At 40.4% G+C, this 25,806-nt stretch overlaps 2 protein-coding genes across 4 annotated transcripts in view; one reads left to right on the forward strand and one right to left on the reverse strand.

The window, feature by feature from the left end:
* The window catches only part of rps6ka1 (ribosomal protein S6 kinase a, polypeptide 1), a 52,208-nt gene extending 51,707 nt beyond the window's left edge, over positions 1 to 501 (reverse strand). Inside the window, exon 1 of one of the 2 annotated variants that reach the window (XM_069535345.1) lies at positions 346 to 501. In XM_069535345.1, coding sequence (XP_069391446.1) covers positions 346 to 501 — 156 coding nt within the window. Of the gene's footprint in view, positions 1 to 339 lie in introns of both variants that reach the window. The other variant, XM_069535344.1, reaches the window with a different exon arrangement.
* Positions 412 to 25,530, forward strand: cnksr1 (connector enhancer of kinase suppressor of Ras 1). Of its 2 annotated transcripts, XM_069535342.1 has the most exons (21): positions 412 to 551; positions 2,095 to 2,252; positions 4,547 to 4,749; positions 5,016 to 5,100; positions 11,788 to 11,829; positions 11,954 to 12,073; positions 14,109 to 14,168; positions 15,409 to 15,480; positions 16,039 to 16,167; positions 17,080 to 17,204; positions 18,622 to 18,767; positions 19,290 to 19,465; positions 19,568 to 19,598; positions 20,970 to 21,145; positions 21,728 to 21,801; positions 22,138 to 22,209; positions 22,611 to 22,681; positions 23,159 to 23,220; positions 23,330 to 23,420; positions 23,734 to 23,915; positions 24,611 to 25,530. In XM_069535342.1, exons 1-21 carry the CDS (start codon positions 500 to 502, stop codon positions 25,049 to 25,051), a joined length of 2,568 nt encoding a protein of 855 aa, XP_069391443.1. In that variant the 5' UTR covers positions 412 to 499; the 3' UTR covers positions 25,052 to 25,530. The 2 variants fall into 2 exon arrangements, with proteins under 2 accessions (XP_069391443.1, XP_069391444.1); XM_069535343.1 differs by lacking the exons at positions 412 to 551; positions 2,095 to 2,252; positions 4,547 to 4,749; positions 5,016 to 5,100 and adding an exon at positions 6,995 to 7,068.
* The last annotated feature ends 276 nt before the right edge of the window (positions 25,531 to 25,806 follow it).

Below are 25,806 nucleotides of genomic sequence, written 5' to 3' on the forward strand. Positions count from 1 at the left end.
GCAAAATATGAAATATATATAAAGCAGTATAAATAATGAGTGGATGGATAGAGAGTAAAAATAATATGAATATTCATGATTTATTACACGTTTATTAACAATGTAATAAAGTGCGATAACCAGCCATCGTCTCCTGGCACATGTTGCTCTGACGACATGATTGCAGACCCAATTAAAACTTTGCGGGGAAGTTGTGAACGTGTTGAAGCTGCGTCTCTTCCTGCAGGTGAGCTGGGGGGTTGGGGGGAGGGGGAGGGAGGGGTCTAGACAGGTTCTTTCATTGGCTGACAGCAGCAGCTGCAGCGGCAGAGGTGGAGGTGTGGAGGGGGTGACTCTTACCTTTACCTGGGAGGAAGAGGAGTGTCTGCAGACGTTGCTTTCGTCGTCGTCGTCCGTCTCCAGCCCAGGATCAGGTTTTCCTCCTTCCTGCAGCCCGGAGAGGTAGAAATCCGCCAGCAGGCCCGGGAGCTGGACGAGCGACTGCAGCAGGACTCCGAGCATGGAGCCGATCACGTCTTGGAGCGAGGAGAGAGTCAGCGAGTGGCTGCAAGGTGAACAACATATCTCTCCTTACTCTCTCTCCGTGTTTGTGTGTGTGTGTGTGTGTGTGTGTGTGTTGGGCTGTCACGCCTTGATCGCCTCACAGGTACTTTGGTAAAGTCAGAAATAGAAGCGTCTCACAAATCCTCTTGGAAGTGAAAGGTGGAGGTGGAATGAGGAAGTGGCCCTGAGCTGGAGCCACAGCAGTTCTGATCATGTCAACAAGTGAGCAGCGTGTGATCACTGACTCTACATGTCCGCTGTCTACTTCTGCCACTTGTCTGTGGGACGTGTTTCATTCACTGGCCTGGTTGAGTCAGGTCTTATTTATCATGTTCGTCATTTACAGAGAGTTCACTGTTCAATGTATTGTAAAGTTCACGGATAAATACTCTCTCATGTGAAATATATTTCATTTGTCCACAGTAAATGTGACCTCATGCTACTGGTACTTTTTCAAGTACTTAACTGTCATACAACCTCATATATTGTTACTTAATTTGATTAATTCTATGTTATTTTACATTTCTGCTTCCAGCTATTCATTTCTATCACGCAATGTACATTTAAAACAACATATTTATTCAATTCCAACTGTATAGTTACTCTGCAGATGTAAGATTTCACATTAAAAACATTAAAGTATTAAAGTATGAAGTCCTGTTACAGATTAAAGTACCACACAGTGTGTAAAATAGCATTTCATAGCAAATATTAAAGTACCATTTAGGTAAAAATACATAAATAACAATAATCCAGTGATATGATGTATAACCATTATCCTTTTACATTGAATATGCTGCTTTTATAAGTTACTTTGGAAATTAAAAACATAGGATCAGTGTTAAGTATGAAGCCCTGTTACAGATTAAAGTACCAAACAGTATTTTAAATAGCATTTCATATAACATCTTACATAATAATTTTACATTAAATAGGCTATTTTTATGTTGATACTTTAATTACAAAAAATTGAAATGCAGGGTATCTATTATACGAAAGAAAATATTTATGATACAGTAAATAAATGTATCCAACAACCGTATAATTACTGGTTACCTTGCAGATTTTACATTAGAAGCAGGATTGGTATGTTAGTAAGTATGTTATGCCTTATTGCAGTATGTGGAATATCATTTCATAACAGACAATAGTAAAATTACCACTTAAATAATAATAGATAATAATGATTGAAATATATAATTATATATAACACTGATTGGGATATTTTTATATCGACTAGGCTTCTTTTATTTTTGCATTTTGCTTATAGAATTCTAAAATGCAGGCTGTCTATTACACAAAAGGAAATATTTGTTGCGCACTAATACAATTTAATGCAATGTACATATTATGCAGTACATTTATTCAATAACAACCATATAAGCACCGGTTACTTTGCAGATTTTATATTAATAATATAACATCTTGTGTCCTTAGCCCATGCTCATTCTGCAAGTCTATACCTGTTACATGTATTATGTGTTTTTTTTGGCTGAGTGTGTGTGTGTGTGTGTGAGGAGGTTACTACTTGTTCCTTACATGTGGTTAAAGGTCTGGATGCGCCCCTGCATCAGTACCCGGTCTCGGAGTGGCATCTGTCAGGTCTGGATCTGCTCCAGTTGACCTCTCGGGAACTGGAAAAGTTGGGCATGCACAAGATCGGACACCAGGAGCTCGTACTGGAGGCCGTGGAGAAGCTCTGCTCTCTGGTGAGCGAGGATGCTGAATCATGTGTGTGTGATACAAGCAGTGCTTTGTGTGTGTGTGTGTGTGTGTGTGTGTGTGTGTGAGTGAGTCTTGTGTTGTTGTATATTTTCTGACACCAGAGAGAAAGGATGTGTTTTTCCCACCACTGTTTTAGATGCTACTGTGGGACAAATCCATCACATAGCTCTTTTTTCCAATTGCTTCACTTTTCTATCAAGTTGAAAATTAAAATCCCCCCTTGACAAGCATATATCAGAGTAAACTTTATTTTTCTAGCCAGCTTCAACCATTAGTCATGCTTCAATCACAACCAAAGCGGGTTTTGAATAACAAAGCTTCCACTTAATACTTTACATGCAAATTTCTGCGACAGTCAACTAAAAAACACACATCCCTCTCCCCTTTCATTCTCTGTCCCGTTCTCCATCGCCTAATTAAATTTCCTCCCTGTCCAGTTTCGAGAAGGAGTTTTAGGACACTTAAATAGCCGTGTTGGTGTGTGCGTGTTTCACTGGAAGGACTAATTGAGCTGGACAGTACCAGGCAAGCCTCCAGCTCCGGTGACGTAACGACATCAGACTAAAGCTTAGGCTGCTTAAACTGCCTGTTGTCGAATTATTGAAATAACTGTAACACACATTGAAATAATCATTAAAAGCATTAAAAGTTCAACCCAGCGTCTGGTTGAGTGTGTAATACATTTGTTTTCCTGCAGTTAAAGCTGAACACGAGTACACTTGTGTGAAATTGTTTTACATAGGACAAAATAACAGAACCCATACACACCTGTACATGTACTGTATGTGTGGGTGTGTGTGTTAGTCTGCTTCTCTTCCTCTCCCCCTCTTGTCCTCGATGCTGCGTGAATCGCTAACACTGTGCTCATTCATGAAAAGCAGCCGTCAGACGCTCACATGAAACAGCACAAACACATTCAAGTGCACAGTTACATAATTAACAACTACAGTGTTTGAAAGACCATGAAAAATTCATGACCACTTGTGGAGGTGGATTGTTCCGGGCGGGTCGACGCGTAACAACAAAGCCCGACTGGTCCAAAGCTCTTGACCAGCTGTGAGTGGGTCACGACAACAACCTGCTCCTCCTCCAGTGGCCGTCGTGTCCTCACATCTCATGTGGGGCCAGAAAACTGTGATAACAGACACATGAAATACACAAGTTTAAAGACCTTTAGAGTATTTCAGTTTTATTTAATCTCTCTCCCACTTTTAATTCGTTACCAGTAAGTATCAAGTTTGTGAAGCCTTTTTCATTTATGCAGCACGGGGGGGTTAATCAAATGTATAAATTGTGTTACAATCCAGGGATGCAAACTTCTTAGGCTGTGTTAAACATGAAGGCTGAACTGAGATGGTCCACAGAGGATTTCTGTGATTTGTTTCACCAGCTTGTCCCGCCCCTTACTGATGTCGCCTAGCATCAGTTCTGCAATCGACCTGACAAGAAAGTTTTAGTCGACTGTTAATTAGTTGAGTTGAGGCCTGATACTTACATCAAAAAATGTAAGCATCAGATGTCACAATGAATTAATGACTCCTGGGATAGTTTGATGCCAAGAAGGATCCAGCTGTTAGAGCCACGTTGCTCGGTGATTAAAGGACTCAATTGTCGGCTTCCCTCAATCTAAAAACATGAAGGCATGATAGAGTTGACTGGATTTGCCAAAAGCCAAATATGGCTGTATGTTTTCTCCTCAGTTTGTTGATAGATTTTCAATAACGAACTGTATCACAATATATATTATCAGGTTTATGTTTTAAAGGTCCAGTGTGTAGAATTAAGTGACATCTAGTGTTGAAGTTGCATGTTGCAGCTGAATACCCCTCACCTCACCCTCCCCTTCCACACAAAGCTGTAGTTGTCATTAAAACTCAAAAGATGTTGAGTTACTGTAAAAAAAACATGGCGGCCTCCGTAGAGAGGACCCGCTCCTGATGTAGATAAAAAGTACTTCAATATAAAGGGTAGATTCTAGTGTAAAGAAAACAACAATTCATACAATTTAGAAAATTCCCTCTAGTGAAAACATTACAAGGATTATTTTATATTCAATTCACCTAAATCTTACACACTGGACCTTTCAAACATAACCCTCATTGTAAAGATAAACAAGCATCTTAACAACCAGGCCTCTGCCTCCTGCGAAGTGAGGGACAGAAAGTCAGGTGAAAACAGACTGAGGATGTGTCACAGGGTATTTCCGGAGAGGACTTCTTTTTTTTTCTTTTCTTTAACCAGTTCCATGTGTGTGTTTTCGGTGGTGTGTGCTCTCCAGACGTATGGCATAGGTGGAGAGAACCTACGTGGTCTCACAGAGAAGCTGCGTGCCGTCGCCCACACCCTCCAGATGGGCATCCAGAGCCGCTGGCGCCGCAACAGCTACGATGGACGCAGCGCCACCAAGCTGTCTGCTGGAGTTCTGCAGGTTGTTGTGGAGCTCATCACCTCTGCCAAAGGACTCTTCTTTCTGCTCAACAGGTTTGTAAAGTGGGGGGTTATCTAACTGTTACATATGCAGCACTCGAAATCCACTTTGACCCCCACAGTTGTTATTACTCAGAAATGTTCTGTGCTGTGTCTTATAAAAATAGTTCCTACTGTGGTTTTTGATGCTGTGGGTTTTTTGTGAAAAAGGAAATTTACAGGTGTATTCTTTACTGTAAATAAGAATGTTTTGGTGTACGCACTGACCTATTGTTTACATGGTGTCCCCTGTAGCTAAAACCTGCTAATTTCTTTTCCAGGTATCAGTTTTTGCAGTTAAGTGGATACACTGCCACCAAGAACATATTCAGCTACTGCAGAGAGCTCGGAGAAATCGTCAACAAGGTCTGTCCATTTACAGCTTTGACATATGCAAATGGTTTAGAGACGGACCTTTGGTTAATTTACAGTATGTGCGAGCGAGGGGGGGCGATAAAATATTTGGCTTCTTGGCTTCTTGTGAGAGGTCAACTTTGATGAACTTGGACCTGTGATGTTCACCTCACATTCACATGTGTGTGACCGTACCCTTATGCAGTTAAGTACATATACAGCTCCTCTGTGCTTGTCTATAGGGCTGATAAGGCCAAAAATGACATCAGGATAATCGGTAGTGATGAATCGATCGTTGATAAATGTCAGATTTTCTTCCTGAGTGAAGGTTATGGTTATAAACTCATCTTTACGGGCAGAGAATGACCAACACTTAGATCATTTCGATGTTATGCATCCTCGCTGTGCTTGCACAATGCATAAGAAATAAATCTTGGACTTCTGGTATATCGCTATTGAGGTATTGCAATAATGCTTTATTTTTTTTGCCCTTCCCTAAATCAGTCCATCTGATATTTTTTTAATCAAATGGCAAAACTGGATGCACACTGAATGCCTTTGTGAAACTTTAGTTCATTTTACTTCACACGTGTTCACACTTATCTTTAAGAGGAACCATGTTTCTGGTGTTATTGTCGTGCCCACTAAATTTCCAAAGAGGAACTACAACCTTTGATTTCTTTTTAAGTCAACCCCCTTGTTGTAAAACGCAACAAGAAAAACAGAAGCACAAACTCCCTCCCTGTTCTTCAGTTGAGTAATGCATTCTTTATCTTTACATTCCTGGCATATTTCAAGGTGGCTAAAAGTCGAGGATGCTTAAGTTTGCAGGACTTTCAGAGAAGGGAGAGCAGGGGTTTAGTTTTGTGTTTTTGACTTTGTGATGATAGGGAAGTGTGAAACCAAAGGAGGAGGAGGAAGGAATATTCATAACTGGGTGTATGTAAAGTGGGGTAGAAAGTTTTCTAGGGCTGCTCAACAGACAGGCCTGGATCTGTTGTAGTGCCTAGGGGAGGGAGGGAAGGTGGAAGGGAGGGAGAGAGGGGAGGGCAAAGGAAGGCAGAGATAGAAGGAGGAGGAGGAGGCTGAGAGAGGGATTGCACCGGCAATGTTAAATTACTTTTGACTCGTGGGGGAGTGTGCGTTATTCAGCAGAGAGCAACAGGCAGAGAGAGAGAGAGAGAGGCTGTCAACTCTGGAACAACACGGCAGTGACATTAGAGATGAAGAGGATGACAGGAGCGAAGACGACAAACAGGGATAGAGCTACAGAGTGAGCTTTAATCAGACAGAGGCAGTAATAGGTGGAGTTTATTTATAACACTACTATGGTCAGCTCTGGATGCCTGCCCAGCACCACAGGTACAGTTTTCACCTCTTTGATTGGATAACTCTCCCACAACCTGATGCTGCTTTTTTCTCACTATGCTGGACTGGTTAAAATATCTTAAACCAGCACTTAAAGATCTTATATGTATATGTAGGCCTATGTTATTCACTTTGTGGACTTGTGTACTTACATTATTCAAAATGTTTCTGACAATGTTCAAGCCCTGGAGAAATCCTCTGTTTTTAATTTGCTTCGTATCTACTTGACCTGTGGTGTTGCTCATATCTGCTATAACTTCTGCTGCAAACAACTTATTACAAAGGAAAAAGCTATATTCAATACCCTTCAAACCTCACTCAAGAGATACTGCACAAGCCATAAGAGAATAGTCTGAACCAGATTTTGCAGTTTCACATTTCAAGTTTCACAACACCTGCTATTCAGGGGAGTTGCAACAAGCCTACGGGACTTTCGTATCGGTCTCTGTGCTGGTGTATTATAACAGTCCCACTATTCTCATGGACTTCAGGAAGGAAACAAGTATTACAGAGGAAGATTTAGCCTGTTGACTCTAATGGGATGTTCTTTGGAAGTGAATCAGATTTGGGCCTATGGAACTTTGTTTTCATTCATCGAGTGTGAAGTGAATGGTATGTAAGTTAAAACCTTCACAGCTTTTGTTTGTAGGCCCTCTCAGAGGTTGATCATCGTCTGGCTATTGTTTGCTCTATTCCTGTTTTTGAACTTTGTGCGTGCAGGTGTTTGAAAAGGTGAGTGTGACCAGTCCAGAATGAAGGACTTTTGCGTTTTGTCCACTGTGTTCAGGGGTCATGTAAATTCAGTGTTGACGTGCTGACCTGTTGAAGTGAAACGTGTTGGCGACTCATTTTCTTTGGACTTCCCCTGGTCTCAAGCTTTGCCCATTGAATTTATCAAGGTTTGAATTACCATTGTGAATAATTCCATTCACAAAAAAGATTGTAATGGATATAGTTGTTTTTGTTATTGCTGGTGATGTGTAGTTTCACCATGGTTTTTACTGCTGACTGTTTATTTGTTGATTGGATTGTTCGTTTGTTAGAAAGACTACTGCATGGATTTCCCTCACACTTGGTGGATGCATGTGTTGTGGTTCAGGAACGAACCCATTACATTTTGTTATGGCTCCGGATCAGGGGACGGATCCAGGAATAACTACATATGGCGTTTTATGACACTTTCACTGATTGCCAATGAAAATTACTCATGTACCTTGATGGAAAAAAAAAATCATTTAGGGAACTGACATCTATGAGTGCGTGCAATTTAGTGCAGCCTAATTCAATTTAAGTGAACTGTTGTTCATTGGCGGAGGAATGTGCTCGACTCTACAGAGGCATGCATTTGAGTTATTAATTAAAAAGCTTTGGCAGATGAGTTAAAAGGTCAGATATGAGCAGGTGTTTTGAAGAGACACGAGGAAATGAAAAATCCTTACACGTCATCTATCTAACTGTCATCATAGTATTATCAACCTGCAGAGGATCACTTTGTTTCACACACGCTCAACAGCTCAGTCACATTACATTAGCTTATATGTACTATACCTTAGCAATGACATCATCAGCATTGCATTTACCAAACCATTTATACAGAATTACACACTTGCGTCACCACAGCTAGTCAAAGTCAGCCCCTGGGGTGTTTGAGGTCCGTGTCACCCCCAACCCGTGACATGTGGCGGGCCGTCAGGAGGGCCACGACTTCATCATGACGTCTTTTTTTATCTAGAACTTGCATTCTCAAAATGCACACCACATCCTCCACCTCAAAAGAAAAGGGCTCTTATTTCCTGTTTGAGAGTGTGTGTGTGTGTATGTGTGTGTGTGTGTGTGTGTGTGTGTGTGTGTGTGTTTCTTCTCACACCCTGAGGTCAGCAGTCAGCTGGTGTTGTTGGGATCCCACACTGAAGTCGTCAGGTCTTCACAGTAGCACACGTTTAGTCTGCTTTGAACCAGCCGAGCAGCAAGAGAAGTTCCGGAGAAATAGACAGGGGAAAAAGAAAAGTGCGTTTGAACCATGAACTCGGATCAGAGAGGGAAATGAATTTGGAAGCATTATGTGAAGGTATGTGATATAAATCATAGTTCTTTAATAAAAGAAAACAGCTAAGAAATTGCTTTTCTGTTGCAAAATCCAACTCAAGAACCTCCAGGTGAAAATATAACTGAGAGATGTTAATGTTTAAGGACTTCATGCTTCAGTGACACGTCTGTGACTGCTTGTTTCTTTCAATGGCATTTGGGTTGTGTAACGTTTTTCTTTAACAGTGAAGATATTATAATGGACAACAACATGTGACAACGACACAATCAACACGTTCACTGAATTCGAGCTGCTATCAGATGACCCATTAAAAGTGCAAGAGGGAGAAAATCATAAGAGGCTTAAACACAGACAGGACAGATTTGTTAAAAAAGAAAAAAAAAAGAGGGCTTAGAGGCGTCAAACATGTGAGTGGTTTGAAGGGGAATGATTTTTATTATGTGTGGGGCTGAAAACTAAAAAAAGAAAGAGCACGAGCTAAATATAAGGCTGAAGAAAGACAACATGGCAGGAGATGGAGGAGGAGAAAATAAGAGTGAGATTTGGACGGAAAGATGAGGAGCAGGTGTTAAAGAGATCTAACATGGTAACAGTATGTCTCCCAGTCTTTTTATAGCAAGTCTGTGACCTGGTGGCAAATTATCTACTGGTCAAGTCCAAGTATATGAACAAGCTGGGATGACAGGGCCTGACTTTAAGGCTTTGATATTGTGTATTGCGTGCATTGAGCTGCACAAAACAAAAAGAACAGAACTGGATCTTTGTGCCTATAATCAGTGAACATGCATGTACTTTGTGTGTGTTGTTGTATGTTTCTCTGTTAGTTCAGCCGTTGTGTATGTGTGCATGTTAGCGTCCATGCATGATTACACACATACTTGCGTCTCCTTTCTTTTTCAGAGCGCTACACCCACATAATAACTTCCCTTTTGTCTCCTAGACGAGTATACAGGGAACTGCTGTCAGGCACAAAGCGCCGCTGTAAAGTTAGCTCACCGCCTGATCAAGCCGCACACCGTGCTTCACAACAACACAACACAAGACCTTTCTTTAAATCAAGCGAAGCAGACGCATGTTGCTTTGCAGTGCAGCAGAGTGCAATGAAATGAATACTTTTCATCTTGACAACACTGGAGGTCCCTGATGTTATTTGCATGAAATGAATTTCTATGTGTGATCGCGGCATAACCTGCAACGGCATAAACGGTCAATCAGAGGTGATATCTTCTTTTGATCACAATGACATTTACTGATACTTGTTTCAGTCACTAAAAGGCCAGAGCTGCAGTTTGTCTGTACGTTTCCGCCCTGATATCTGATCCTGGGCCTCTTGTTATGGTTTAGTAGTAGAACTGAGAACGGTTCATCACCACAGAGCCTGCTCTGATAGATATGAGAGTTTATCTCATGGGGCAAAACCTGAGGGGTTCCTGTAGAAACAGTAGCAGTCGTTTTCCAGTGAACTATTTATTAATATTAATATCTTATTGAGAGCAAAATGAATAGAACAGGGTCTGCAAGTGGAGTGGGGACATGCTGGAGGCTGTAAGGAGCTAAACATGTCTCCTTATGTCTCCTGTCCTCTTGTGTGTCCCCCTCCTCCTTCTCACATGGCTCTGCGTCAGCAATCAAAACACCATGACCTCTGCAAATGCATCATATGCTGTGTGCAGATATCTTGTAATTGTGTAATATATGTTCAAACTGATGGGACATGTGACAGATATTTTGTGAATGAGGAATGTAGCGTATCTTTTGTTTAAAGGATTTTCATAAGAGATGTGTTGAGCATTTGTTAGATAACCCGATCCCATGTGCATACATTTGTGTTTGAGAGTCTACAGAGACACAATGTCTCTTTGTGTCCAGAGGTCGTCCTCACCGTGAAAGCAGTGAGGAGTGTTTTCCCCCCATGCTCCCCCCCCCATGCCCCCCCCCCCACCCCCCTGATCAGTTTCAGTGCAGAAGTGTACCTGTCGCCCACTTCACGCACATGGCGGTGTCATTTCCTGTTCTGGCAGAGTTAGAAGAGAAATGGGGAACAGGTTGTGGAGTTCTAAGGAAGCTTCCTGTGACAGTGCTGCATGTCCAAGAAGCTACGGTGAAATGCTGGAAAGAAAAAGGTGTAACGAGAGGCAAGGGCAGAAGTGATAGTAGATGGTTTGAGGTGGCAACAAGTTGAAATGTCAGCCTCTATTAGCAGAACTGTTGGATTTGGTCAGGCCCTAAGAGTTTCTGCTCAGGGTATTAACCCTTATTTCAGGATTTACCCACCTGCCTAAGGGAACCCCAATCTATCTCACTGTTATCTCACATTACTAGAAATGATATGTTCTTGATTAGACGGTAAACATAGAGCGACTGATTTTTTGCTCCTGCGGGGATCGAGATAAAATGTAAATACAGAAGGTTTTGCAGTATCTAATAGTAACACCAATAGAGCAACACTTAGAAAACAAACACAGGTTGATGTGAGCAGCAGCAGCAGCAGCAGCGGTCATCACAGAAACCTCTCACAGTCCTACCCCTCCCTCTGGCCTTGTGTCACAGCCTTTAATTAGCCCTCAAATCCAACCCAGCTCACTGTTGATCCCCTGTTACATTTCACAGGGATTAGTTTCCCCTTACGATCCTTTATGTAGCTCACACATCATCGAGCATTACGAATTAGCTTATAGGCAAGTGATGTGACTATTAGTCTATTAAAAAATATTCTATAACACCATCCCCTCCATCTTAATCTGCTTCCACATCTCTCCAGCTCAGACGCCTCATGTAGGAGTATTATCAACACTCCTTTCCTCCCAGAAACCAGAGGTTAAACAATTTATTTCCACTGTGAATCTGACTTCTTCCATACTTGTGTTTGTGGTAGTTGCACACATGCATACTGTACATTGAGTGTGTGTGTGTGCATGTGTGGTGGTGCGGATTAGTGTGAGTCCCTGGATTAGTTGGACCTTGCTCATCATTAGACATGTCACTCCCCTGCTGCGCTGCTAAGATCTTAGAATATTTGTAATGTTTTATGTATTTATTCTTTTCTACGTGTATATACGTGTTTTAAAAAGCGCTTTAAATAACAATAGAGGTCTGGAAATGTGCCTTCTTTTGCCTGATACCAGCTTTTAGTTCCGGACTCATGCTGTGAAGAGGAAATAGGACAGAGTTTTGAGCCAGTTTGTCCTAATTCCACAAATCAATATCATCATTATATACCGTAGGCTGCTTGTGTTGTGTTGGTATTCTGCTCTGACACTCATGTCGTGTCACTCGTCCAACAGGATTCCACTGTCTATGACAAGGAGAAGGACATCATCTCTGTAGTAAGTGTGATATTTACTTCTGTGGTTTAAAATGTCATTTAAATGTAGTTTGTTTTAAAGTGCATGTGTAAACTGCAAATTGACTTCCCCTCGGAGTAAAAGGTTTTTGTGTTTCAATCACCAGTGCCGTCAGTTAGTGGAGGTGTGCGATCAGATCCTGAACTCCAGCGCTGAGACGCTTCTTACCCACACTGCTCAGCTCGAGAGCATTGACCTCGTGACTGTGTCACCTGGTGATCAGCTGGTAAACACACGCTCCTGACATTTTGCTCAGTCTTTATAAATCTTAAAAACCTTTTCTGTGCTGTACGTTATTATCTAAGTTATTTTAAAATTTCTGTTTTTTGGACTCTCATTTTTACAAAATGTGAAACACAAAGACTTTAAATCTGTTTGTCACATCTGTGCAGCATCTTTCCATCTCATCATTATTATCATCATTTTTAAAATTACCTACCCAGTGAACAGTGAACTCATTATTTCTGTGTCTCGTTTTCTCTCACTCTCTCTGTCACTTTCAGTATTCATTTTCCGCCTTCATCACTGCCTGGACGTTTTCATCCCGCTCGCTTCCACTCATCACTTTTTTCATCTAACTCAAGGTTCTCGCTGAACCAATTTCTTTTCTTTCTGCTCTCTCACAAACATGCTCTCACATCTAGTGGCTGATAGACAACTCTTATTTTCTGCTGCCTCTTAATGTGCGCGGTCTTAATGACTTATCCTTCAGTTGGTGCATTGAGTACAATCAGAACTCTCTTCTTAGCCTGTTATCTGCATCATCTAGTGTTTTTTTTACTTTATTACTTTCTAAAGAGCATTTTTGTTCAATGCATTTGTCTAGTTTCCTTCCTGTTTGAGTACTCAGTTCAAATCTTCTTCAGTGTGTTGTCTTAGCAACGAATATTCAAGTTTTTAGCCGCACTTCATCACCTATGATGGCGTAGTGAAATGTGTAAGAGGAGTGGGGTTTAGCTTTTTTTTCAGAGTCGCTATAATTTTTTTTATAATTGTGCTTAACATCGATCAACAAAACCTGATAATCCTTAATTGACAGAGAGGAATTGATTGGACCAAATCACAGATAACGAGGTCTGTCCTCCTAAAGATTGACTGTTAGCGGAACTAAAGACAGGAAGGGAAATGAGCGGCAGGAAGGATTATAATTGTACAAACACTAAATGTATGGAACATCATGTTCAATTCATTCATTCATTAACAAACTAGTTTTTCTTCTTATTTCCATCATATACAAATTTAAACAAAAGAAGAGTAACCGTCAAGGTTTGTGAATGTTTGAAATATTTCAGACTCTGCTTCTTTCCCGGCATATATTGATGGTAAATGTCTTAGTTTAAGCTCAGGCAGTGAAATTATAACTGGGTAGTTAGCATAGGTGATGAACAGCTAATTACATTATTTAGTTGTACAGTTTTCTCTGGGAATTGTAGTTCCCAAATACTGCAAATTGTTGTGTCCTCAAAATCCATGAAAAATATTGATACATTTTTAATTTATAGCATTTATAAGCACTAAATAACATTCAATAAATATGTTTTATGCTATTATTTAGCTGAACCTAGCAGAATTTTTCTCAATGGAGAATTACAGATGTAATTACTTGATGCATTCGCATTAATAATCTGTTTATACACCAGCCTCTTCATATGGCTTATATCTGGTTGAGGCTACAGTACAGTTTTATTAATTCTGAGCCATTTAAATGTATGAATACAACCTATGAATGCTAATTGAAGAGTTAACATAACGTGTTACCATTGCCATTACATTGACTCATGTAAGATACTGTAATTTCATGACATTATCAGTTTTAAATTCAAATGTTATAGCCTCAGATTAAAAAAAATATTTGATATCCAAAACTATTTTCAGGAAATAAGTAGACAGATAATTAATTATATATTCTATGTTGGAATGTGAGAATTATGTCTGACTGAAATGAAAGTTTAAATCTATCTATGTATCTGTTGTTCTGTGAGATGTATTGATCGTGTGATCAGGCCTGATCTGGATTGTGATTAGTTGGCTCTCCCCACCCCAATTAGACTTAGAATAGTCAATCAGAGCAGCCTGATGGGTAATTACAGGATGAACCATCAATTCGTCTGGAGACAGACATCGACATTTCCACAGACAGAGCAATGTACATCGTGATGAATCATTTTCACACAGTGATGCAACATTTACGCTCTTACTATGTGCAGATGAATCAGTCTGAAGTGTCAATAACATAATAACACAGTTTCTCTTTCTCTCAGGGGATTGAGATAACGTCCACCGGCTCCAGTAACCACTACGTGACCGGCACCGCTGCTGAGGTCAGTTTATTTTTCCTTTCTTTCACCGTGACTCACAGACCACGCAGAATTAAACATCACTGACATCTCAGCACTCTTGACCAATCCTCTGAGGAGCAGAGTGACTTGAACCTCTGCTCCTCTTCAACTGCAGAACAAAAGTACCACTACAGTTTGTCTCTTTAGAAGAGGTTACAGCGGGTTACTGTGTTTCATTTCAGTGTTTCAGTTCTGTCTGATGTGTCGGAGAGTAACAGGTAACAAGTTTTATCTCTGTGGGTCAGGTGTGGCTCAAATGTCTGCAGGATATCACACACAGTGCACTTGTTTGCGCAGGCATTGCACTTATCCACCTGGGTCTCTCTGGGAATGTTTGCAGTTTTGCAAAGCAGAAATTAATGTTCATTGATAGAATTTCCTTTTCTGTCATTTTTTAAAGAACAAGTGAACTCTCTTTTTTCGTATTTTATTTTATTTGGTGGTTGATTTTGAGTAGCAGTGTACAATGCCGTCTTTCTCTTTGAGCCCTGCTCTGCACGGTTTCATTTGATCGTGAAAGCATGAGCTCTGTACCAGGCAGAAATCCCATTGAAAGTACTTTTGTGTGACACTTTATTTTTAGCCGTTGGCTTAGCTCCATTTATTTTATTGCCTTGAAATTAAACTCAGTCAGTGCCATTGTACTGCAAATATTTAGTATTTATAAACACCCATGAACGGCTTCTTGTTCCAAATGCTGCAGACACATGTAAACAATCAGTGCATGAAACCTCATGCCTCACAATATCTATGTATGTGCATTAGTTGCATTTGTCATCTGGGATTTTTAGATTTACATAAAGCAACAGAGGAATTATGACTTTAAAAGTGGTGAATTACTTTTGTCTGTTTGTTTTTGTTAATTTTAGTCAAATGCATAAACGCTCATCTGGGAAAATTAAATCTTCCTGTAGAAGTAGCACAGATGCATGATTTTCTGAGAGACATGTCTGAGATCAGGGGGCTTGTAAAATAAACAAGCGAGGGGTGGGAGGACGGAGGAGTTATTTATCAGACAAAATAAGGAGGGCTTGTTATTTGGAGATGTTGCTTTTCCATGATGTCAGAATTAAAGCACCCTGGACTCTCCTGCTACTGCAGTTGCATCAGTCGATTCTTAAAAGTGGACGTGACCACCAACACACACACACACACCATGAATGTGGACATGTTGTGTGTGTGTATGTTTTCTTATGTGTGTTGTTTCTTTCTCCTTTTGCAGCCTTCGAATGATGATGTCTTCGTGAGGATCTTGGCTGGTGATGAAGTGATTCAAGTCAACAACCAGATAGTAGTGAGTGATACAATGGTGGAGGAAGTACTCAAACATTTAAAGTCAAATTAAAAGTACCACATTGACTTTTCTACTTGTAAAAGTACCTGCTTTTAAATACACTTAAAGTATTACAACTAAAAGTACTTGCAGTGTGAATCCGATTCCCTAATGCTATGGGCTACTGCAATATGATTGAGTCTCTGAAGTGTTTCTTCACCAATGATGGATCAATGGAACAATTCCCCTCTCATTATTGATTGCTTTTAAAAATATATATTTTTTAATTAAACAAGACTTAATGCATTGTACAAATATAGTGGAGTAGAAAGTATAGATATTTGCTGGTATATGATGTGAAGTAAAAGTGAAAAATACATCTTCTGTGATTTAATCTACTTTACTACTGGAAAGTGAAGATACGTGAAGAATATACTCAAGTTCAGTAATGAAGTAAATGTATGTACAGCACACAGACCTGTCTTTTTGTTGCACTGTTTATCTGTGGTCCTATATTTTTGGCTTTACAAAGTAAAATCAATTGTAACCTAAATACTGGAATATTAATCTGTGTGTCAGGTGGGCTGGAGCAGAGCAAACCTTGTGAAGAAGCTGCAGGAGAATCCCAGTGGAGTGACTTTGCTTCTGAAGAAGATCCCCGGCTCAGTGAGACACAAAGACCAGGTCCCACAAGTCACCCTCGCACAGGTCAGGGATCTCTCAACTCCACTCACCTCATATCTCAACCAAAGTGAGCAGATTCAGATGTTATAGCCACAGTGTCAGTTCAGGCAGATCGCAAAACCAAGCTGAGCCACAATCCAGTGCACCAGCTGACAGCAGCAGATCACCTTCACTGCCATCCTCACTCAGACAAAGCAGTGGACAGGAACCATGCGTATCCACGCTGTGTACCAGGATACAGTATTACCACACAGAGACAGGAACAGTTTCTGGAGTGGAAGTTTCGAGCCTGTGGGTTTGAAAACCCAAACTGGTAACTTCCCAATCATCTGTGGAGCCATTACACACCAGAAGAAACCCCAAGCCAACAGTTTTTATTGTTGCACACATATAATTTTAATTATCTATCACTCAGTTTATGATAATTACATCCGGGGGCGAAGCATCAAATCGTCCTTCAGAAGCTGGATCGTTGCAGCTTATGTCGAGGGAACCTGAACCTTCTCTACCATTTCCGTTTAACATCACTGGGGATCCGTTTCCATAAACACTTGCTGTAGTCACTATGCCGACTGTTGTTTGTCTACAGACCCACTGAGCATTTCACATCCCCTTGTGACCAATACCATGTTAATCTCAGATGTAGCTGGTAGCGGAGAGTGTGAGGGATGTGAATCAGCTGTGTGTCTTTCCTCCTTACTGCCCTGACAAGATAACCACTGACTGTGTATGTGAGCGTGTGTGTGTGTCTGTGTGTGTGTGTTGTTGACTCATATCCTGAGCCCTTGAGTGTGCGGACGGAGACCTGAGGAGAAGGCACCATTACGATCCACATCACACCCGCCTCCCTAACCCTCCATTATCTCACAAGGATACACACACACAGAGTTGGATGTGCACACTAACATACCTGGTTTTCTTTTGATTTCTTTTCAGAAAGAGGAAGAGGAGGGAGACGAGAGGTCCGGGGAGGAGGAGGAGGACGAGGAACAGGAGGAGGAGAATCCAAGGCACTCCATATTTGAGAGGGTCGCAGCTTCGGTCAGGTCCCTGTCTTTTAGGTGAGAGCAAAAGTTTCTCTAATAATTAGCTGTTCAGTAAATGTGGACAATAGTTGATTTCCACAATAATATTTAGGCTATAACAAGAGATTTCAGTATCATATTATACAATTATTAACAGCGATGACTGATTTGCCCCATTATATGCAACAAAAACAAATTAGAAGAAAATTGCATTTTACAATATTTTGTGAAGAAACCCCAAACCACAGGAGCGTTATTTTTTGCACAGCACACACACACACATTTTTAATAATCTACCGCTCCACTTAGGTTTTGGGTAATTAAATCTGAAAAAGCTAATCATCCTTTTGAAACTGGATTGTTTGACCTAGTTTAAGTCAAGTGAGTCTGTCTAAACAATACAGTCACATAGAACCTTGAATCATTTTTTACCACAAGTCAGCATTATTGTACACAGTGGGTTCCCTCTCTTCCACAGAGCACCAGATGGTGGTTATTCACAAAGAATATTTTTAGTGAGAAACATCCATCTATTAACTTTAAAGCACAATCAAAAGTTGTAGGTGAAAAGTAAAATCTTCTCATATTGGAGTATATCATCACATATATTGATGATAAAAATTAAGCTTTTAAAATAAAAGAAAAACTGTGAAATGATTATTGATCTGCAGCAGCACAACTTTTTCCTTTTAGCGAATCTACTTAAAAGCATAATCACATATCTGTCACCATGCGCACAGATCTGTTTGCATAGTGAGCAGCTCAGACTTAGTTTAGTTCAATAATTTACCAAAGATTTCCTCCATAAACCTGAACCTACCACGAACCCTTTTGACCCCGTTAATCTGCCAGGAACCAGTAGGTTTGCAATGAGGTCATGAAATGCCATAAATTCCACTCTGCACACCCAACACCCACGTCTGACTGGAAATTAGACAAAAGGAAGGGAAGAGCAGAAAGGTGGATAGATGAGGAGAGTTGTTGGAGAGATGGAAGAAGAACATAAACACTAAGAGGAAAAAAAGTGGATGATGAGACATGAGGATTAGGTGATGGAGAGACAGTGTGAGCTGATGAAGAGCAGGCGTGCTCCAGCAAATGGAGGGAGTGGGTGGGGACAGTCCATTAGGGTTGTAAATAATCCTGTAACATCTTGATATACTCGAGTGTAGGAAAAAAAACAATCAAAAACTTTAGACTGCCGGGACAATGAGACATAGGGACATATTTAATTCCTTTAAATGATAATCCAGGTTGTTATTGCTGTTTATATCACTATTGAACCTCATGTTCTGCTTAATACCAACATATATGAGAGGAACATCTCACACATGCTCTCTGCACGCTCTTTGATCTCTAATTTTAAAATCTAATATGTCATGTATAGCCTCTCAGAATCACCTGAGCCTAATGTTCCAAATGTCTTCTCTCAAACATCTCTTTTTTGTCACAGGAAAGCCATTCACGGGCCAGAGGTACAGCAGCCGCGTATGGGACAGGAGGAATCAGAGTTGTCCTTTGATAAGGAGGTTGAAGGTAGTGTGACACTCACTTCCAGTCAAAACCAGCTGGGGGCGTTGTCACCACTGTCATTGCCCGGTAAGAAATGTATGACAGAAGAAAATGGCTTATTACAAAACGTTTTCTGTCCTAAAAACTCCTCAGTATGTTTCAGTTGTGGCCGTTTTTAAACATATATTAAAGACTAATTAAAATAAAGCTGTCGAAATAGACCTTTTGGAAAAATGTCAAAAATGTTCTTAGAAGGCAATTTGAACTAGATCTGTCCCCATGAAGTTTTCAGACATGCTCACAACAACAGGAACATTACTGGGGGGGGCAAGCAGGAGGCAGGACGTGACATATAAATTGTTGGTGTTGGTCCTCATCATCAGAAGCTCCGGAATCTCGTTGTCTTTTCTCAGATATTTGTTTTCATCCAGTTTGGCATCTGTCATATATTTGAAACGTCATCAACATGTCCACTCGCTTGCTGACAGACATTTTCCAGCTGTGTCCTCACATGGTTATTTTAGCAGGGGACTGGCAGGATTGAAGAAGAGTGTTAAACATAGACCAATGACTGATTCAGCTGACAAAACTAGTCTTGAATTTTCTCAGGGGACTTTGAGGGATTGGAAATTTCACGGCTCTCACCGAGACTCAGAAGAGACCGGTCGCCGTCACCCAGAAGTCCTTCGCCCCTGACTTTCAGGGCGTTCAGAAGTTCTTCACCTCAGGAAGCCAATCAGGACACAGTGAGCATCAGTTCCTGTCCTGAGATGGTGGGCCGCACGGTGAGAGGAACACAAAGATATTTTTCAGTTTCAACAACCACATCAGACAGTTTGTATTTAACTGCATTTGAAACACTGAATGAACTCAGATTCTCTTTTCAGGGGAGTAAAGACAGCAAGATCTCTACAAAAGGTAACTTATTTTTTATTTTTATGAAAATGTAAAACATTAAGTCAAAATCAGGTTGAGAACAGTGTACGAGTCAACAACTCAAATCCAAGACGAGAGCAAACTGATGAACTATAAAGCCAAAGTAGGACCTATGTGCAGGACCTCAGTATTTTTCTGACGTATTATGTGCCCACAAATGAAAATAACTTACTGTTAATTTATCAATGTTCTAATCAATGTATACAGATTATAGGTCCATTATATGCCACACTAACACCAATGCAAAGGCCATGCATTTGTGTACTTTTTTATTGTTGAATAGAGGAAAAGAAAAGTGAAATAAGAGATAAGGAAAAAAAATACAATCAGACAGCCAGACCATGGACTGTATATACAGATGAACAATGCGTCTCCACTCCCACCCACTATCCAGAAATGAAGCCAAAATATCCAGGATACGAGCGCTGCCATCTTACACATTTGGAGCCGGACTCTTTCGCATTCACCCAGATTTTAAAGAATCAAATAAATGATTAAAAAAAGACATGAATAAAGTGACACAAAATAAAGTCATTGTTTTGCGCTGTGACACCTTAGTTTGGTCCATGTCTGTCAGGTGTGATGAGGTGTGCAGGTGGAAGCAAAGTTCAGGTAGTAAAACAAAAGGTCTTGTAGAAAACAAGGTTCAAAAGCAAACATGGTCCAAAAAACTAGGATAGAAGAAACAATATTAAAACTGAAAAAAACATAGAAACATTAGGAACAAAATGACACTGGACGATCCTGAGTGAACGATGTTGACGAGTGAACAACGAGCTGACAAAGACAAAGGGAAGCACAGAGACTTATACACACAAGGGAGGCGGGGATGATTGAACACAGGTGAAACACATGAGGAACACGTGAAGACAATCACAGGGGCAGGAAACAGGACAAAGACAGGAAGTTAAGCCACAGACACACAAGGAGCATCATTTCAAAATAAAATTGAAAGCGGAAAACTCAGGGGAAAAAGCAACCAAATACAAACACAAACTAAAACACGAGGAACACGGGTAAGAGTCAATAAACAAAGAGGGTCCATAATCAAACCATGTCCAACAAAATCCTAACACTTGAAAACAGAACTCAGGTTCATGACAATGTCCCATCCACTAACAAGGAGGAGGCAGGATTTATAACCTACACTCCAGCCACCAGGTGACGATTGAGACACTTTTGGGAATCTGTCATGTTGTCCATCTTCATACAGAGTCTATGGTCCAGATACGACGAAACATCAACTCATGTGTCAAAATTAAACCTTTTTTCAATGCGTCCATATTTCCTGGAACAAGTCAGTCAAAATTCAGTACAATAAATTACAGCCATCATCATTGTGTGTCATTTCAGGAATGACGACGACGATGAGTCGGCGCCGCGTGTCCTGCCGCGAGCTGGATCGACCCGACTGCGATGGCTGGCTGTGGAAGAAAAGGAAGGAGAGCAGCGTCTTCATCGCCCAGAAGTGGCAGCGCTTCTGGTTTGTCCTCACGGGGCCTTCACTCTACTGGTACACCAGCCAACAGGTGGGCGTATGGGAATGAAATATCATTTTATCCCCTCAAACCAAATGAATGAAGTAGAAGCCTTGAAACCCACATTGACTGTAACTTCTGTGTGTGTTTGAATATATTACTTGAAGCATTTTTTAGATTTGAGGGATGTTAAATGTTTAGAAATAACTTTTACACTTTTATCGACTGCAAAGACTCAGGGTTTTAAGGAGAATTACAACCTTATTGTAGTGCACAAAAATTAGGGATTTCGATTAATTAATTGATAAAATATTAGGATAATGAAGTCAGAATATTACGAAAATAATATCGTAATTGAGAATAAGTTTGTAATTTACAAGAGGAAAAGTTAAAATTTTAGGATAAATATTAGAGAAAAAAAGGAGAATGCATCCTCATTTCTGATTTTGATGCTGAAGAGAGGTTGATTTTTAGACGACCCTCCTGTAAAATAACACATATCCTGAAGTTATGACTTTATTCTTGTAATATCACGACTTTATTCTCTAAATCTCTTTTTTTCCCTTTAAGTGGCCCAGATAGTCGTACAAATGCAATGTAAACTAATTATGTTACTGTGTTTTTCTTCCTCAGGATGAGAAGGCAGAGGGTCTGGTAAATATATCCAGCTACAACATCGAGAGCGCCGGAGAACACAAGAGAAAATAGTAAGGATGAGCACAGTAAATATGAACAGGCGTTTTAATATTTGATCAAAGAATACTCAGGGCTTTGTAGTTCATAGATTTGATGAAAGATATGGTGCTGAAATGAGAAACTATTTTAGTCTTTTAGTTTGAAAGAGGAAACTTTATTATCCCTGTGAACATTGGCAGATCAGTTGTTTTGCAAAGTGAATCTTGTGTCACGTGAATTTGTTGAATCCCATTGCTTCTCTGTTTGTGTGTCTACGTCTGCATGTTTTGTGTGTTATGTCAATTCCCCTGTAATGAATTTCTTCTGCTCTGAGATTCACCCCCGTCTCTCTGCTCTGCCTCCTCCAGCGTGTTCAAAATGTGCCACCAGAGGTTTCACAACTTCTTCTTCGCTGCCGACAATGTCACCGACATGAGCAAGTACGTTCAGCCTTTGTGTCCACTCTTTTTTTTCTTTCTATCTCTGTTTCCAGGCTCAGGGTAGTGTGATAATTCAAGTTTCACCAGCCAAACAAAATACATCTTACACAAATAAGCAGTTGAAAAATGCCTCTGTACAACACTGAGTAATGACTGTAAATCAGGCTCTAGATTGTATTGTTGTTGGGCTGCACCAGTTCCAATAAAGTGTAGAAGTGTGTTCATTTTACACAGTGAAGATGTTACAGTGATTTACACTTTAACAGGTGTAGGACTGCACTGCCCCCTAGAGGTGACTTTTCAGAACTCTGTTTGTGCTGTTTTCAAATCACTTCTGTTGAAATTGAAATATTTAATGGAATGATTTAAATCATGAGATGTTTTTTCACTTTACTTTCCAGGTGGATAAACTGTCTGATTACATCCATACAGAAATACAAGAAGCTTAGTAAAGGCCCCGATAATGAAGAGGGTAGGTTGACGTTTTCCTTGAACCTGCCACCTTATAACTAAAATGCATCCACTAGAAATATCTTAGTCATGGTTATTTTCATCCAAAAGTCCTCACACCAGAACATCTGTGCATGTTATTATCTATTATCTGTTATTATTATCTAGTGGGGCTTCCTCTTCCAAGTCAAATAATATTTTACCTTTGTACACCCCTCACTTATTTCATTATCAAATATAATTATTGTTAATTTTTAATATCAAATAATATAATATATATGTTTTTAAATATTGTGGTCCTGCAGCTGAAAGAGTCAAGCAGTAAAAAACAGGATGAAGTATAATGACTGTTGCTATGGTTACCTGCATCTTAATCTATGATTTTAATCCTTTCAGGAGAAATCAGAAAAGTTGAATGTTGTTCATCACTGATGTTAATACACTGACATGTATTGTTTTGTTGTATCATTAATGTGACCCTGGTGTTATCTGTGGACAGAATGTTACAGTGAGACTGAATCAGAGAGCGAGAGATCTCCTTCACCCCGCAGGAGAAACAAGGTCAGTTCCACACACACACACACACTAACACACAGACACACACACACTAACACACAGACACCCTTCAGGGTATCGTCCACATCATGATGTGTTTCGCTCTGTGCCTCAGAAGGGGCAGTCCCACACTCTACCTCGCCCCAAGGGGAAGACGACCAAGGTGCCATTAACAAGTCTTACAACAGGGGGCAGCAAAGGAGCAGGTTTGTGCTATGTGACTCTTTTCTTTTCTCTCCTGCTTTATAATTTACTCCCCCAATGAGTGATGTATTTAATCTGTAAAGACTAAGTCCTATTGATGGATGTTTTAATAATTTCTGTTTTGACATGTTGTTTTCCTGACTTTACCCGGAGGATATTTTCTCCAATCAGCCGTCCACAAATAGATGGTTCATAGCAGCTCTGTGTGTGATTTTTTCAGCCAAATCCCACGGCCCTGTTTCCTGTCTAATTCCAATTGTTTTTCTCCTTTCACTTTCGTGTCTCGCTCGCCTGCGTCTCCGTCCTCTTGAGAAGGCGTCCCAGAGGATGAGATGGGCAAGATGTTAAACAACATAAAGGAGGGAGGAGTTTCTCTGATTGGACACGAGCAGCCGTTCACACACGACCACTTCAGGAAGTCGTTCATTCGACGCAACAAGAACCCCGTCATTAATGAGAAGGCTCACACGCTGCGGGCCTTGCAGAGCACTCTGAAGGTGAGGAAGAAAGTCGGCAGTTAATTTAATGTCTAGACACAACATCATATAACAATGAACTTGAATCCTGTATTTTAAAGTGATGCATTTGCTTGTTAAAAGCCTTTATGTTGCTGATAATCATTTAATAAATAGCTTGTGTTTTTTTACTTTTGGTTTAAAGGACTGTTTTGAAGCAAGTAATCAGTTTTAGATCAGGGCAGTTAACTTTAGTCTCGGCTGAGGACCAACAATGACCAGGCCTTTTCTATCAGGGCCCCCACTCTTTGAGGAGATCCATCTGCCAAACTCTTTATCCTAAATCTCACACACATATCTGGCTTTTGTCTGCAATGAGAATGTTTTAATTCTGCATTTACTTCAAATTGCTCTGCAGCAGAAACAAGTTTTTGTCAGCTCCAGCTCCAATCGGCGATGGAAACATGAACAAGCTAATTTGGCAAGACAGGGACTTTATCTAATTTTAATTCAGTTTTAATTCACTATTCAGTTTTTCACTATATCATTTTATAATGTTCTATTTTATTTTTCTCATCTGATTTTTTTTTTCTTGTATTTGTGCTCTAATGCTGTGTGACCTTCAAATTACTTTTTAATGGTTCCTGTGCTATATAAAGTTAATTATTATTATCAGTCTAACAAATTCATGTTTGAGTGCGTCTGTGTTCTCACTGGAGCTCCTGTTTGCTCTGCAGGCAAAAGAAGCGGAGCTGCAGCAGATCAACAAGGTCCTGGAGGACTCCACTCTGACGGCCTCAAAGTTCCGTCAATGGAAGCATCAAAACGAAGAACTAGTTCAAGAAATCGAGAAACTGACCACGCTCCGTTCCTCCAAAAGCGGGAACGACGCGGCGGTGCAGCACGTGCCCGCTGAGGAGGTTGCCTTGGAAACTGTCGACATGGAAACGGCCGCCACAGAGACGAGAGGCGCATATAGACTGAGCCTGAGCGAAGGAGAGCAGCTAGTGGACGCAGAGGCGTCTGATGTCCTCCTGGAGATCCCACCAGATTCTCCGAGCACAGATACCAGTTCAGTGTTAGAACTCTCCCTGGGGTCGCTGCAGGATTCGATAAACCAGCAGCTGAGCGAGCTGGTGGAGAGCGGAGAGGCTGCCGAGAACTACTTCTACATTTAAGACCGAGCTGATGCAAATCACGCCACTGCAGAGTTGCTCTATTTAACAAAATCAAACAGAAGCTGCTTTGTCATGCAACAGAGTGAGAGGTGAACTTCACTGTGTGGTCTGCTGACGTTCACCTGAAATAATTTGTTAATAATGCCACTAAATCAAGTTTATCAGTGAAATGCATCAGTGCACGCTTCTTATAAGAAACAAATTTAACTTTGTACATGGTCAAAACCAATATGACGAGTTTACAGCAGAGAGATGGACAATATTTGCCAAGTGTTGATCTGAGTTCAGCATATTTATGGGATTCTAAGGTCGTGTTGTTCTAGTGATAAAAACAATATCGAGTAGAACTTTTCTTAGAATTCAATGATAATTTGTAATATAAATCATGCCTCTTGTACTAATGTGACATGTAAATACACTTTTACTATTGATGCTGTATGTATTTTGTTTATTACCTTAATAAAGGTGTAGATTTGAAATATTTTGCACAGAAAAATAACTTCAGAAACATATTTGCTGTTGCTCCTTTTTGGTCAAAGTCCTTTTTGTGCTTCTGCTGTGTGTGTGTACATGTGTATGTATGAACCATAAAGCAAAGCTGTGTGAGTGTGTTCCTCATTTCCCGAGTCACACGAAGACTCCTGAAGATGCTGAGATGTTTCTGACGTGACCCCGCTCCTCATCGCTGTAACCTTCACTGGCTTAGTAAAGAGGAAGCAGGACCATCACAGAATTGTGTTGTGAAGTTCCACCAT

The sequence above is a fragment of the Paralichthys olivaceus genome, chromosome 12 (assembly GCF_024713975.1).
Source record: "Paralichthys olivaceus isolate ysfri-2021 chromosome 12, ASM2471397v2, whole genome shotgun sequence".
In the NCBI taxonomy this organism is placed as follows: Eukaryota; Metazoa; Chordata; class Actinopteri; order Pleuronectiformes; family Paralichthyidae; genus Paralichthys; species Paralichthys olivaceus.